We start from the raw sequence: 16,190 nt of genomic DNA, 5'->3' as shown, positions 1-16,190 counted from the left end.
TAATAGAAGTAGAAGTCAAAATAAGAATTTTTACGTACATTTTTAACTCCGGCTGCGTGTGTAGCTGCCATAATGCAACGTTTTGGCGTAGTTTCGCGGCGATACAAGGAGTATTTCAATAAAAAATACAGAAAAAAAAGGATTTAAAACAAGCCCTTGTTTTTAAAACACGATGTTTTTTTTAGAATTGATAAAAAACAAAACCCTACTCATACATCATTTATCTATCTTATAGTCACTCTGATATTTCGAAACTTGAGTTGCATGAAGATCACACAGAGAATCAAACAGTGAAATTGAAATTCCATCACCTGTTCTGTGAAAACATCTTGTATAACTTGAGAAATTGTCAATGAGTGAAAAAGATCTATAGTTTTGATAAAAATGAGGAAGAATATAAGAAATTATTGCAAGAAGAAAAGGGATGAGATTCCTATTTAGCTGAATTTCGGATTAAACGAGGAATACGTACACGAATATGAAGAGATGATAACCAGTTTGGATTAAATAAGTAAATACTTTTATGACAATTCTTATATTTTTAGGCCGTTGTGAATTTCGTCCTGACTTGCAGTACATCATTTGAGATATTGATTAGGCTTGATATTGCAAAATAGTCCTTTCCCCGATTATAATTTATCGTATTGCTGATAACATCCCAATATTAAATTCAATAAAACATGGCAATCCGCAGAGTCAAAAAAACTCAAATGGATATATTTTCAAAAAATTACTCCTAATCCTGTATCTCTGTTTTATTTGTTTTGCTGACCAAATTTCAATAATAAGCTTGCCCAAACGGTTTGTTTGTGTCAACAGTATCTAACATCTTTATTGACAATGCGGTCTAGATGAATAGATGCGACGCGGTCTTTCGATAACGAGGGTAACCATACAAGCGCGGGTAGCAATATAAATTCATTTCTAGTAGAAATGTTTAAGATTTTTTTAGGAATAACTTTCAGTGTTTTTCGAATTTAATCCTCATTTATTAACCATGAAGAGAATTTTCAATGTTACTAAATGAACGTCAGTTTGGGAAGTTTTCAAAAATATGTTTTAAAATATTTCTTGCGAAGTCAGCTAGCCTAATAACTTTTAGTAAACTTTGTCGGTATTATATAATGAGTGTAAACTTCAAAAAATCCTGCCAATGCTATCTGAAACTACATTGCTCAGGCGATCAAGTTTTAATTCAGTTTTCTAGGCATCGAAGCATAAAATATCAAATCACGTTCTAGGGTTCAGAGAAAGTTGGAAGGAAGTGCGTGAGCAATTTCAGCTGAAAGCTGGTGCGATGCAAAAAGTGAGCTATACATTGAGTACTAATAACGTTTAAGAGACGTAACACGTTTTTGGGCAGATATAATTTTTATCACAGAGCAGATTTCGATTTATACATATCTGCAGTTACAAATATCTATATTTAATATCGACCTTCTTGTCGATAAGATCGAAAAGCTGTAGATCTACATAGGTAATCATCAAATCTCTATCTTAAAAATTTCTTAATGATCAAGCATCCGCGACGAACGCTATTTTCTTTTTATTGTAGATATTTGTCGTATTCGTATCACGCCGAGTAATAGCCGCAACCAATGTATTAGAGATAGCAATATTTAGTAGCTGATTTGTATACCGGCAACTAGAATAATATTAGTGAAAGGTTGAATGGGATTCTAATTTTCAACTACCTAGCCAAGGAAATACCGCAAACAGTACTTTTAACCGTTACTCATATACAATAATTTTTTTATCTGATTAATTATATTGTCCTACCACTACACCTATTTAAAATTCGGTTTTTACCATTTTAGAAAGTATACAATGTCACAACGATTGGTTTCCAGCTATCGCTTTATTTTTGGGATTGTAGTTGTTTGTCTATCCTCATACTTCATTTATCTATCTTATAGTCCACCTGCTATTTCGAAACTTGTGTTGCATGAAGATTACACGGAGAACCAAACAGTGAACTTGACATACAATCATCTGTTTTGTGAAAACATCTTGTATAATTTGAGCAATGGTCAGTGGGTGAAAATGATCTATAGTTATAATGTAAGTGAGCAAGAATATGAGAAATTACTGAATGAAGAAAAAAAATTGGATTCCTATTTAGCTGAATTTCGCATTGAACGAGGAATACATACACGATTGTGGAGAGATGATAACAAGTGTGGATTTAATAAGTAAATACTTTCATGAAAATTCTTAGTTTTTTTGCCTTTGTAGTTTTGTCCAGGCTTGCAGTAGATCAATTGAGATATTGATTAAACTTCACATTGCAGAATAGTCTTTATCTCGAATATAATTTATCGTATTGTTGATAACATTTCAGTATTTCCCTCAACAAAACATGGCAATCCACAGAGTCGGAATAACATAAGAAAATTTTTATTCAAAAAATGACTCTCAATCCTAGATCTCAGTTTTATTCACAATTGCCAACCAAATTGCTTTGAAAAGCTGGTTTCAACGATTTCCCACTTGATGGAATACTTTCCACCAAGTTGCTTTGCTGGAAGTTTGTAATTCTATTATTTCGATGTTTATGTCAACTGTTGATAACATCTTTATTGACAATGGGATGTTGATTAGTAAATGCGACGCCGCATTTTGGTCGGGAAGATAAGCAATATAACCACACAAGCGCGGGCACCAATATAAATTCATTTTTATCAGAAATGTTTACGAATTTTGTAAATAACTTTGAGTGTTTTTGAGTTGAATCCCATTTAAAAACCGTGAAAATCATTTTTAAGGTTACCAAAAAAACGACAGTTTAGGAAGTTTTCAAAATAATGTTTTAATATTCAATTTCTAGTGTTCAGTCAAAGCCGGAAGGAAATGCGTGGGCAGCTCCAGCTGGAAGTTGGTGCGATGCAAAAAGTAAAAAACCCTGTTGCAGCGACATATATGATGGTCAATGTGGGAACATTTGTGACTGCCCCAGGTAGGTAATGGTTAGTAATTCCTCTTGTCCAATTTAAATTTTATAGAACGCAAAACAATTACATTTTAGTTGCGTCGATACCAGGAAGATATATAACGCTGAAATAAGTGATTGGATTCCATTTGATTCTTCATGTCGACGAAGGAACTACACGGCAGCCCAAGCTTGTGAAGTTGTCAATCGATTCTCTCAAATATATTTTGTTGGTGATTCTTTTGTGAGAAAAATGTCACGAGGTTTTATTTTGACCCTAAGGTCCGATCCAACGTATGGATTTTTACTGGAACGCTACGATGATAAGTTCAAGGAATTATGTGTAGGTGTTGATCAATTCTACTGGACAGAATGCAGAACAGGTGGCGGAAATATACTAGACATGCTCGTTGACAAAACTCCGTTTCGTGGACCTCGTACGCCACTTATTAGTATAAATGAATATATAAATCACGCTTCTGCAAATGACTTTTTAAGTTTGGTGAAAAAGTTAGCAGGAAAAGTGGGTTCAGTTATTCTACTTGGTCAGGGTGGACACGACGGCTGTAAATCTAAAGTGACGATTAACAAGTTTTTGAGTGCAGCAATCGATTATTTGGAAGACTATTACAAGAATTCTGACAAAATTAATACTCAGTTCGGAAATTTTATAAAGGTGAGGCGATGGCCACATATCATTTTTATGTACCCTGACTCCAATGGAATATTAAAACCAAAAGCAGATCATGCGGCAAACGGTAATATTGTTTGTAAACAATTTTCCAAGGAAATGAAAGTGTATTGCGATGCTCATAATATTCCTGTACTCGATTTTTACAGTCTTACATCAGGAGTTCATAGTTATGATGGAGCACATCACGGTCTAGGAGCAAATATTATGAAAGTACAACTTTTACTCAATTACCTTGATTACATATCACAGTAGCACAATTGAACTACTTATCTTGTAATATCTTAATTTGTATGATCATAATATTTGATTATAGTCTTTTTAGCTTCCTTTTTTGAGAGGATACACCATGTTTTGGGTCTAGGTATTGACTCTTTATCAACACGTTTATGCAATGTACCAAGTGGTTCAAAAGCTGTGCCAATTTGGTATTGTGTACTGAAGTGAACCACCTTATTATAATGTCTGTACACTCATTTGTACATATTTTGTAGAAAATTGTGTTTCAATTAGATTTTCTGCAAGACGATTTTAATATTGTTGTCAGTGATATCATAAACATTTTTAATATATTCATTCACTATCTTCCTAAGAAAATAGAGAAACACGTTTACCAACTTGCTTTGCGTATCTGGTGAATAAAACATAACAGCATAGTTAACACATTAATCAGCTGTTAAACTATTTCGTCGGTGTAAAGTATGTATAGCATCTCATTTATGTTTCTCTGATTTTTTCAGGAAATTTAGAAAAATCTTTTCTGTGTACACACGTACACATACATACAGATGTATAAATATATATATGTAGACAATAACAGACTTAAAGAATCTTATCAACGCTCCTAAAAAATTTGGTAAAAATTGTAATATGTTGACTAAGATTCGTTTTTATATCATTTTGTTACCGAACATGTTACTGTATCTTTAGTAACGCGTTCATACTCATGTTGCTGTTTTCCTGCCTGTGTGTCTCATTTTCCTGTCACCGGATACGCACCGTGGCCTATTTCGAAATTCAAATCACGCTTATTTACAAGCATTTGTACATTTATGTATTTATTGGACACGTTTAGTGGCCATAACGATCGTTTCAATATTATGTTGTTGTTGTTCTTGTTCTTTGACACGTTTTTAAAAAATCGCTTTTCTCTTCGAATACTTGACCAATTGCTTTGAAATTTTCAGTGGTTAAAGATTAATTTCTTCGCTAGAAGGCTATTACTTTTATTTATTTCAAAATTTTGCGTGAATTCTATGAAATTTGATATTTCGTCTAAAATTTTGCTGTATTATTTTTTATCCATGGGAACACGGATTTTAGTCAGTGTCATGACTGACTGATTTGTGCGTAGCTCTCTTGTTTTATTGTGTTGTTTTAATAAACGCGAAAGTATGTCATATATCTATCCATATATACTTGATTGTTAGTTTTGTCGTTTTCTTAGCCGTCCCGGGGAATGATTTGTATGTTTTAGGTTTTTTGACTATTGTAACCTTTTATTTAAGTCAACATATCAGAAATGTTTTTTTTTAACCTTTGCTTAAGTAGACCCTGCTGTTAAATCGCAAGGTCAGTTAAGATCACTCCATCTATAATTTTAACATGGCCCGCTAAAAGACATGAAGATGATAGAATTTTAATTCCCGGTCGGTATGAGGTAAAACAAAATATCAAGAATGAATTTGTCGTTGTTGATCATATTTATTTTTACAGAACGTTCTGATTGACACTTACAGATAATAAAATTCTGTTGCTATTGTAGGATTTTAATTATATGTTTAATTAAGAAATAAATAAAGTATTTATTGACTTAAACGTCATACCGACGCAATAGATTGCATTCTCGTTTTTAATTCCATTTTTCTCTAACAGTTTTGCAATAAACATAAAGGGAATGTACATTTCATTGAATTTTACAATTTGCCGAAGTTCATGAGGATGCCCAACAAATATGGATAACCCAAACTTAAAATGAAATCAGATCCTAAGTTTTCAGCAACTTAATCAGAAAATGGATTTATAGATTCATGTTGATTCCAAACTCCGGTCCGAATACAATTTGAAAAGTGAGAAAATGTGATGATACAAATTAAACAAAAAAAAACAATGGTGATAAAAAAACTACATTTCGGAACCCGTTTAACTGAAAAGTTACCGGATGCTTAGTAATCTATTGTTAAACTACATTCACATATTTCAATGAACAGTTGTTGCTGATTTAAACGAGGTAGTCAATTATACTAGTGAATACTATTGTTAGTAAGTAAATTTGTTTGCAAATGTTTGGTTCAGTCAGGGTTGGTGTCCTCAACGTACCTACAGTTTGAGATAAAAATTACAACCGTAAGGATTCCATTGCAAAACGAAAAAAATTTGCGAGGCCAATATTCCTGTCAAATCCATTCGTCAAATTCTAATCCACACATGCTTACGTGTCATATTTACCAGTGTCATTCGGAACAAATGTACATAATAAAAAATAAGACGTGTTTTGCTATTTTCCATTCCATTTATCATTTTAATTATGGAGTATTGGTTAAAATTGACTATCCGTTAATTTATACACAGTGCTGAATGAATTAGAAATTTATTGGAATCTACGTCTAAAAACTACATAGTTAATGCACAAGGTGAACTCATCGAGTTGGAACACCCGTTGAAAAAGATGAAATTACTTATGAACAGCAACCTTCTCCAGAGAAGATATACGGATTTGAGGATCATCGACAAACGTGAATCTCGTTTTTAATTCCATTTTTCTCTAACAGTTTTGCAATAAACATAAAGGGAATGTACATTTCATTGAATTTTACAATTTGCCGAAGTTCATGAGGATGCCCAACAAATATGGATAACCCAAACTTAAAATGAAATCAGATCCTAAGTTTTCAGCAACTTAATCAGAAAATGAATTTATAGATTCATGTTGATTCCAAACTCCGGTCCGAATACAATTTGAAAAGTGAGAAAATGTGATGATACAAATTAAACAAAAAAAAACAATGGTGATAAAAAAACTACATTTCGGAACCCGTTTAACTGAAAAGTTACCGGATGCTTAGTAATCTATTGTTAAACTACATTCACATATTTCAATGAACAGTTGTTGCTGATTTAAACGAGGTAGTCAATTATACCAGTGAATACATATTGTTAGTAGGTAAATTTGTTTGCAAATGTTTGGTTCAGTCATGGTTGGTGTCCTCAACGTACCTACAGTTTGAGATAAAAATTACAACCGTAAGGATTCCATTGCAAAACGAAAAAAATTTGCGAGGCCAATATTCCAGTCAAATCCATTCGTCAAATTCTAATCCACACATGCTTACGTGTCATATTTACCAGTGTCATTCGGAACAAATGTACATAATCAAAAATAAGACGTGTTTTGCTATTTTCCATTCCATTTATCATTTTAATTATGGAGTATTGGTTAAAATTGACTATCCGTTAATTTATACACAATGCTGAATGAATTAGAAATTTATTGGAATCTACGTCTAAAAACTACATAGTTAATGCACAAGGTGAACTCATCGAGTTGGAACACCCGTTGAAAAAGATGAAATTACTTATGAACAGCAACCTTCTCCAGAGAAGATATACGGATTTGAGGATCATCAAATTACTTTATTGAAACACATTTCATGTTATTAGCGCTCGATATCGTCATTTTTGTAGAATTGTGGACATTGTATTTGTCAAGTTGAACATATGTTCGAGCACTAGTAGCGTAAAAAGGTTTAAGCGATGCAATACGTTCTTAGACTGAAATAATTTCATCACAGAGCAGATTTCGAATAATAAATATCTGCAGTTACATATATTTAATTTGATACCGGAAAGATGAAACCCGACTCCATTTTGGTCCATAAGATCTAAAACGCTGTCGCTATGCATAAATATAACAATTTTCTTATGATTAAATATATTGTCACTTCCACAACATCTAATTTCTCTTTCTACCATTCCAAAAAATATACAATGTTACAACGTTTGGTTTTCAGCGGTCGGTTTATTTTTGGGATTGTAGTTATTTTTCTATCCTCATACATAGGGATTTGTTCGAAAAGAATTGTTTTAAAACAATTGTTTCAGATCAATTTTTTTTTGCCTGTTTTGTTTAAAATGGCTGTACTATTTGAGTTTTCTGTATTAAATAGGTTGAAGAAAAATGGATGTAAAAACTTGCCAAGCGCTCCTCATTTGCAAAAAATACGTCAAAACGCCACAAATATCGATAGAGGCTCATACACACCTTCTCAAGCTGTATAGTTCAGTGGTTTGCGCAGTAAGACGCAACCGATAAGCCATTACGTGAACGACCCTGCCACTACGAAACCACCTTGCGAAAATTGAAATGCGATCGAATAAATGAGTTCGTATAACCTTTAAAAACTCTATCACTTCAACCTTGAAAACAAAGTATGCTAAGCATAAACTAACCGAACAGTATTAACCGTAATAATATTACATATATTTTTTATTTTAGGAGAAAAATGCCAATACATGAACTCGAAATCCATATTATGGCTTAATAACAGATTAGTTGTGGCGTCTTTGCACCAAAGGACTCTTACAATTAGCATAGGCTATGCTAGGATGTCTCATCGTTTATATCAGTAGATTGCCGCCGAAGTAACCATATTCTTCATTATTGCAACCCACTCGTGTTGCCGAAGGCTGCCCTTAATCTAATTGCTCTTGTAGTGGCTCGTGAGCTAAGTTTCATGATTTTTATTACTCAAAACGTCTCTCTGATATCTCGGGTAAACATTCCGGTTGAAATCTTATGGCTTTGGTGGAGATACAAAAGTGGTGATAAATGTACTCAATAGAAGTTGAATTCAGGATAAGAATTTTTACTTACCCTTTTAAAATTATAATTCCGGCTGCGTGTGCAGCTGCCAGAATGCAAAGTTTTGGCGTAGTTTCGCGGCGATGCATGCAGGGATAATTCAATGAAAAGTACAAAAAATACAGAATAAATTGTTTTAAAACAAGCCCTTGTTTTTAAAACACGATGTTTTTTTAGAATTGATAAAAAACAAAACCCTACTCATACATCATTTATCTATCTTATATCTATCACTCTGATATTTCGAAACTTGTGTTGCATGAAGATCACACAGAGAATCAAACAGTGAAATTGAAATTGCATCACCTGTTCTGTGAAAACTTCTTGTAAAACTTGAGAAATTGTCAATGGGTGAAAATAATCTATAGTTTTGATAAAAATGAGGAAAAATATAAGAAATTATTGAAAGAAGAAAAAGGACTGGATTCCTATGTAGCTGAATTTCGCATTAAACGAGGAATACGTACACGAATATGGAGAGATGATAACAAGTTTGGATTGAATAAGTAAATACTTTTATAACAATTCTTAGATTTTTAGGCCGTTTTTAGTTTTGTCATGACTTGCAGTACATCATTTGAGATATTGATTAAGCTCGATATTGCAAAATAGTCCTTTCCCCGATTATAATTTATCGTATTGCTCATAACATCTCCATATTAAATTCAATAAAACATGGCAATCCGCATAGTCGAAAAAACTTAAATAATTATCTTCTCACAAAATTACTCCTAATCCTGTATCTCCGTTCTATTCATTTTGCTGACCAAATTTCAATAATATGCTTGCCCAAACGATTTGTTTGTGTCAACAGTATCTAACATCTTTATTGACAATGCGATCTAGATAAATAGATGCGACGCGGACTTTTGATAACGATGGTATACAGCAGGGGTGGCCAACACGTCGATCGCGATCTACCGGTCGATCGTCACGTCTCGAGTAGTCGATCGCGTCTGATGTTGAGTAAGTTGAATAACATACCCCCAAAAATTGCCTTGACACTGTTTCATACAGCGCCTGTTGTGTGTTTAAAATGGGAAGAATATAGTGGCTGTATACATGCGCAAAATACCATATACACATGCGGTAATTTGGTATGGACAAGCACGATAGATCATATACGACAAATGCAACTTTCACTGCTGCCAAGTTTTAGAAATGAACGAACTGAATACCACCTGTCTTGACTGGCAAACGATTCTGCAACAATTTCTGAACTGTGCAAAAGTTATTGTCTCTCACCCAAAAGTAGTTTGATAAATTTTATTCGCAACGGTAGCTGTGGCACCAGAATGCCCAATTTTTTCCTCTAATTCCAAGCGAGCAAAGAATCGACTCAAAGAAAATTGTAAATTAGATACTGTAGTCTGAAATATAACATTTATGGTTTGAGAATATTCATTATTCGCTGTTTATATAATACATAGACACTTTTTGAGGAATTGAAAACACTCACGACTAAAAAAAGGACAGGCCCTAGATCTAACGTGTATGATACGAAGATAAATGATGAAACACCAAATTAACAAATTGAATGAAACATAAAAATGCAAATTTTTGTGGCAATTTCATTGATAATGCGACCGCAGAGCTGAGCTAATGGCAGCGGTAGAATTTTTGTATGTGTGTGTGCAAATATCTGCGTATTCAGTGCTCCTTCGTTTTTGTGTATGGCCTTATTACCGATTAAGCGATCGCGAGGTATTTTTGAAGATTTTAGTCGATCGCGATCGAAAGCAGGTTGGCCACCCCTGGTATACAGTGATTCCCAAAGTGGGCGATATCGCCCCCCGGTGGGCGAAAATGATACAGAGGGGGGCGAAAAAGTCGAAGAGGGCGATAGGGGGGCGATTTTACAAAACCTGTTTTCGTTCGGTGCATCGTGCACTTATTTCTGTACTATGTGTGCATTCGCAGCTGGCTTGAATCACGTGGGCGATTATCACACGCGAAAGGATTGCTGGACTCGTCTTCGCAGTAAGGTACGGTAGTTTGCGTATCCCAGTGGTCGGCAAAATACGGCCGGAGTAAAATAATCTGGCCCGGGACGATTCACTGAATGGACCTTTCCCCGACCTTTGACCGCGGAAAATTCTTCCTATATAATTTACCATTTTAAAAAATTTCGGTGCTTATTTTAAGAGTAGTTCCGCGAGTTGTTGCTTGTAAAATGGGGTATTTGTTTCAAACAATCATTCTAATTCATACCATTCAACAATCTGTTTTTTGAAAGTATCGGTAAAGATTTTTTAGCCTAGTCTATCACAGCTATTTCTACACTTTTAGGAAGACAAAGTAATCATTGACTTATTTGATTAATATTTAAATTTCCGAAAAACAACTAAAAACTAACGAATATAACGCGAAAATGAGGTAATGTTCACGACCACGCCTGAAAACATGTCTCAGTGAGTGTGTCTGAGCGGATGCGAAAGGGGGACATTGTTACGTTTATTTTTGCATCTTGGGCAATGTCACGAGGTAAACAAGGAGGTCTATGCCCGGGGAAACATCCAAACGGCGGTTATGACGATGAATTAATTTTATTTATAATCTACGCTCGAGGAGTAAATTACATTTGTTTACGTAGCAGAATTTATCGTGAGACACGTTCAGACTAAATTTTGTTATATCCTAAAAATTCTATTGAACAGCTACTTGTGTAACGAGCTTACAATTTAATTATAATTAGACAAATAGAAACACGAAGAAAAGTTGATGCTGAAAGCAGGGGTTCCATGGCGCAGTAAATAGTCGAATATATTGCAATGCAATAAGGAATTAAAATTCATATTCTATTCGAAAGATTCATCACTGCATAATTTTTGTAAGAATGTATCCTCTTAAAGAAAATGTTTACCCAAATTTCACAAATCTTGCGAAAATATTCACTTCGATGTTTGGAAGTACATATTTGTGCAAACAATTATTTTCGAAAATGAACATCACAAAGAACAAGCAATAAACTGAGATTAGTGATGCCCATTTAGAAAATGTTCCGATCTTAGCGTCGTAAAGCTATCAAGCGTGATGCAGCAACAAGACAGTGTCACATTAAATGTCATTGTAATGATTTTTTAATAAAACGACTGAGTTGAATTCACAAATTGTCGAAGTTTTCACGCGCTGTTCCGTTTTTAACTTTCAAAAAATATATGCGATTCGAAAAAGATTGGCAACCCTAAATTTTGTCCCGCCTAATTTCCGACCTATTATATGATGAAAAAGGGGTTTTCAGCCGCGCTACTATTGCTATCAAAACAACGAAATCGCCTTTCTATCAATAAACTGGGTAATTTTAGATATAATAAAAAACAAGCTGAAGAACACCAAGCTCATCAAGCTCATTAAAAAACACTATAAAGTTATAAACTATGATTTGTCTTCTTATTTGGTCAGTAATATATTCGTTTCTGACTTTACATTTTTTGTAGTGCCGGGGGGCGATGAAGTTGTACAAACTACTGTTGGGGGGCGATGGTCAAAAAAGTTTGGGAACCACTGGACTATACAATATAACCATACAAGCGCGCGTAGCAATATAAATTCATTTCTGCTAAAAATATTTAAGATTATTTAGGAATACCTTTGAGTGTTTTTTGAATTGAATCCTCATTTAATAACCATGAAAATAATTTTCAATGTCACTAAATGAACTTCAGTTTGGGAAGTTTTCAAAAATATGTTTTAAAATATTTCTTGCGAAGTCAGCTAGTCTAATTACTTTTAGTAAACTTTGTCGGTATTATATAATGAGTGTAGACTTCAAAGAATCCTGCCAATGCTATCTGAAACTACATTGCTCAGACGATCAAGTTTTAATTTAGTTTTCTGGGCATCGAAGCATAAAATATCAAATCACGTTCTAGGGTTCAGACAAAGTCGGAAGGAAATGCGTGAGCAATTTCAGCTGGAAGTTGGTGCGATGCAAAAAGTGAGCTATACATTGAGTTCTAATAACGTTTAAGAGACGTAACACGTTTTTGGGCAGATATAATTTTTATCACAGAGCAGATTTCGATTTATACATATCTGCAGTTACAAATATCTATATTTAATTTATTTAATATCGACCTTCTTGTCGATAAGATCGAAAAGCTGTAGATCTACATAGGTAATCATCAAATCTCTATCTTAAAAATTTCTTAATGATCAAGCATCCGCGACGAATGCTATTTTCTTTTTATTGTAGATATTTGTCGTATTCGTATCACGCCGAGTAATAGACGCAACCAATGTATTAGAGATAGCAATATTTAGTAGCAGATTTGTATACCGGCAATTAGAATAATATTAGTGAAAGGTTGAATAAGATTCTAATTTTCAACTACCTGAAGGAAATACCGCAAACAGTACTTTTAACCGTTACACATATACTATAATTTTTTTTCTGATTAATTATATTGTCCTACCACTACACCTATTTAAAATTCGGTTTTTACCATTTTAGAAAGTATACAATGTCACAACGATTGGTTTCCAGCTATCGCTTTATTTTTGGGATTGTAGTTGTTTGTCTATCCTCATACTTCATTTATCTATCTTATAGTCCTCCTGCTATTTCGAAACTTGTGTTGCATGAAGATTACACGGAGAACCAAACAGTGAACTTGACATACAATCATCTGTTTTGTGAAAACATCTTGTTCAATTTGAGCAATGGTCAGTGGGTGAAAAAGATCTATAGTTATAATGTAAGTGAGCAAGAATATGAGAAATTACTGAATGAAGAAAAAAAATTGGATTCCTATTTAGCTGAATTTCGCATCAAACGAGGAATACATACACGATTATGGAGAGATGATAACAAGTGTGGATTTAATAAGTAAATACTTTCATGAAAATTCTTAGATTTTTTGCCTTTGTAGTTTTGTCCAGGCTTGCAGTAGATCAATTGAGATATTGATTAAACTTCACATTGCAGAATAGTCTTTATCTCGAATATAATTTATCGTATTGTTGATAACATTTCAGTATTTCCCTCAACAAAACATGGCAATCCACAGAGTCGGAATAACATAAGAAAATTTTTATTCAAAAAATGACTCTCAATCCTAGATCTCAGTTTTATTCACAATTGCCAACCAAATTGCTTTGAAAAGCTGGTTTCAACGATTTCCCACTTGATGGAATACTTTCCACCAAGTTGCTTTGCTGGAAGTTTGTAATTCTATTATTTCGATGTTTATGTCAACTGTTGCTAACATCTTTATTGACAATGGGATGTTGATTAGTAAATGCGACGCCGCATTTTGGTCGGGAAGATAAGCAATATAACCACACAAGCGCGGGCACCAATATAAATTCATTTTTATCAGAAATGTTTACGAATTTTGTAAACAACTTTGAGTGTTTTTGAGTTGAATCCCATTTAAAAACCGTGAAAATCATTTTTAAGGTTACCAAAAAAACGCCAGTTTAGGAAGTTTTCAAAATAATGTTTTAATATTCAATTTCTAGTGTTCAGTCAAAGCCGGAAGGAAATGCATGGGCAGCTCCAGCTGGAAGTTGGTGCGATGCAAAAAGTAAAAAACCCTGTTGCAGCGACATATATGATGGTCAATGTGGGAACATTTGTGACTGCCCCAGGTAGGTAATGGTTAGTAATTCTTCTTGTCCAATTTAAATTTTATAGAACGCAAAACAATTACATTTTAGTTGCGTCGATACCAGGAAGATATATCACGCTGAAATAAGTGATTGGATTCCATTTGATTCTTCATGTCGACGAAGGAACTACACAGCAGCCCAAGCTTGTGAAGTTGTCAATCGATTCTCTCAAATATATTTTGTTGGTGATTCTTTTGTGAGAAAAATGTCACGAGGTTTTATTTTGACCCTAAGGTCCGATCCAACGTATGGATTTTTACTGGAACGCTACGATGATAAGTTCAAAAAATTATGTGTAAGTGTTGATCAATTCTACTGGACAGAATGCAGAACAGGTGGTGGAAATATACTAGACATGCTCGTTGACAAAACTCCGTTCTGTGGACCTCGTACGCCACTTATAAGTATAAATGAATATGCAAATCACGCTTCTGCAAATGACCTCTTAAGTTTGGTGAAAAAGTTGGCAGGAAAAGTTGGTTCAGTTATTCTACTTGGTCAGGGTGGACACGACGGCTGTAAATCCAAAGTGACGATTAACAAGTTTTTAAGTGCAGCAATCAATTATTTGGAAGACTATTACAAGAATTCTGACAAAATTAATACTCAGTTCGGAAATTTTATAAAGGTGAGGCGATGGCCACATATCATTTTTATGTACCCTGACTCCAATGGAATATTAAAACCAAAAGCATATCATGCGGCAAACGGTAATATTGTTTGTAAACAATTTTCTAGGGAAATGAAAGTGTATTGCGATGCTCATAATATTCCTGTACTCGATTTTTACAGTCTTACATCAGGAGTTCATAGTTATGATGGAGCACATCACGGTCTAGGAGCAAATATTATGAAAGTACAACTTTTACTCAATTACCTTGATTACATATCACAGTTGAACAATTGAACTACGTATCTTGTAATATATTAATTTGTATGATCATAATATTTGATTATAGTCTTTTTAGCTGCCTTTTTTGAGAGGATACTCCGTGTTTTGGGTCTAGGTATTGACTCTTTATCAATACGTTTATGCAATGTACAATGAGTACTTCAAAAGCTGTGCCAATTTGGTATTGTGTACTGAAGTGAACCACCTTATTATAAGGTCTGTACACTCATTTGTACATATTTTGTAGAAAATTGTGTTTCAATTAGATTTTCTGAAAAACTATTTTAATATTGTTGTCAGTGACACGTTTACCAACTTGCTTTGCGCATCTGATGAATAAAACATAACAGCATAGTTAACACATTAATCAGCTGTTAAACTATTACGTCGGTGTAAAGTATGTATAGCATCCCATTTATGTGTCTCTAATTTTTTCAGGAAATTCAGAAAAATCTTTTCTGTGTACACACGTACACATACATACAGATGTATAAATATGTATATATGTAGACAATAACAGACTTAAAGAATCTTATCAACGCTCCTAAAAAATTTGGTAAAACTTGTAATATGATGAATAAGATTCGTTTTTATATCATGCTGTTACTGAACATGTTGCTGTATCTGTAGTAACGCGTTCATACTCATGTTGCTGTTTTCCTGCCTGTGTGTCTAATTTCCTGTCACCGGATACGCACCGTGGCCTATTTTCGAATCACCCGTAATCTAATCACGCTTATTTACAAGCAATTGTACATATTATATCTGTTTTTTATATTATGTTGTTTTAATAAACGCGAAAGTATGTCATATATCTATTCATATATACTTGATTGTTAGTTTTGTCGTTTTCATAGCCGTCTCGGGGAATGATTTGTATGTTTTAAGGTGTTACGATTCGAGAATAAAACATTAGGTTGGTTTATATTGTATAGTTAAACTTAACAATACCAGTTAAAAATTTTCGTATCTGGTAAATTTTCAGTATAACCAGATCAGTTTATTTTTCAGTCAATGTACCAGGTACATTTACAAAGAAAGCGAGGAGTAAAATTATTATTTTTTTGTTCACAGACGAATATCAATCACGATGCGACCGTTTCGTTGTTAATATAAGATTATCATCTTTTATTTACTATAGCTTGAAATTGCTATGCATCCAATGTCTACTTGCTTTCACACTATGATTCATATAGGCGTTAAA

The 16,190-nt window shown here is 33.7% G+C and overlaps 2 protein-coding genes across 6 annotated transcripts; both read left to right on the top strand.

Annotated features, from left to right (window-relative positions):
* The first annotated feature begins 1,182 nt into the window (after positions 1 to 1,182).
* On the top strand, positions 1,183 to 5,739 carry LOC120337696 (uncharacterized). Of its 4 annotated transcripts, none has more exons than XM_039405567.2 (4): positions 1,183 to 1,306; positions 1,917 to 2,192; positions 2,828 to 2,956; positions 3,026 to 5,733. In XM_039405567.2, exons 2-4 carry the CDS (start codon positions 2,044 to 2,046, stop codon positions 3,873 to 3,875), a joined length of 1,128 nt encoding a protein of 375 aa, XP_039261501.2. In that variant the 5' UTR covers positions 1,183 to 1,306; positions 1,917 to 2,043; the 3' UTR covers positions 3,876 to 5,733. The 4 variants fall into 4 exon arrangements, with proteins under 4 accessions (XP_039261501.2, XP_077973063.1, XP_077973064.1 ...); XM_078116937.1 differs by lacking the exon at positions 1,183 to 1,306 and adding an exon at positions 1,360 to 1,477; XM_078116938.1 differs by lacking the exon at positions 1,183 to 1,306 and having other exon boundaries at positions 1,797 to 2,192; positions 3,026 to 3,605; positions 3,770 to 5,739.
* Positions 5,740 to 12,907: 7,168 nt separating this feature from the next.
* Positions 12,908 to 15,798, top strand: LOC120337904 (uncharacterized). 2 transcript variants are annotated; one of them, XM_078116928.1, is made up of 4 exons: positions 12,908 to 13,309; positions 13,945 to 14,073; positions 14,143 to 14,722; positions 14,887 to 15,798. In XM_078116928.1, the coding sequence occupies exons 1-4, from the start codon at positions 12,945 to 12,947 to the stop codon at positions 14,905 to 14,907; spliced, it is 1,095 nt and encodes a 364-aa protein (XP_077973054.1). In that variant the 5' UTR covers positions 12,908 to 12,944; the 3' UTR covers positions 14,908 to 15,798. The 2 variants fall into 2 exon arrangements, with proteins under 2 accessions (XP_077973054.1, XP_039261742.2); XM_039405808.2 differs by having other exon boundaries at positions 12,909 to 13,309; positions 14,143 to 15,798.
* The last annotated feature ends 392 nt before the right edge of the window (positions 15,799 to 16,190 follow it).

Source organism: Styela clava, chromosome 10 (assembly GCF_964204865.1).
Source record: "Styela clava chromosome 10, kaStyClav1.hap1.2, whole genome shotgun sequence".
Lineage (NCBI taxonomy): Eukaryota > Metazoa > Chordata > Ascidiacea > Stolidobranchia > Styelidae > Styela > Styela clava.
Note: the sequence above shows the minus strand (reverse complement) of the source record. Positions and strands in the feature narration are given on the sequence as shown.

Bases quoted from the DNA above. Each gene is read 5' to 3' on its own strand.
- LOC120337904 (XM_039405808.2), top strand. From the start codon at position 12,945: ATGTCACAACGATTGGTTTCCAGCTATCGCTTTATTTTTGGGATTGTA. The intron at 13,310-13,944 runs GTAAATACTTTC...TTCAATTTCTAG, and splicing joins AACAAGTGTGGATTTAATAA to TGTTCAGTCAAAGCCGGAAG. The intron at 14,074-14,142 runs GTAGGTAATGGT...ATTACATTTTAG, and splicing joins AACATTTGTGACTGCCCCAG to TTGCGTCGATACCAGGAAGA.
- LOC120337696 (XM_078116935.1), top strand. From the start codon at position 1,828: ATGTCACAACGATTGGTTTCCAGCTATCGCTTTATTTTTGGGATTGTA. The intron at 2,193-2,827 runs GTAAATACTTTC...TTCAATTTCTAG, and splicing joins AACAAGTGTGGATTTAATAA to TGTTCAGTCAAAGCCGGAAG. The intron at 2,957-3,025 runs GTAGGTAATGGT...ATTACATTTTAG, and splicing joins AACATTTGTGACTGCCCCAG to TTGCGTCGATACCAGGAAGA.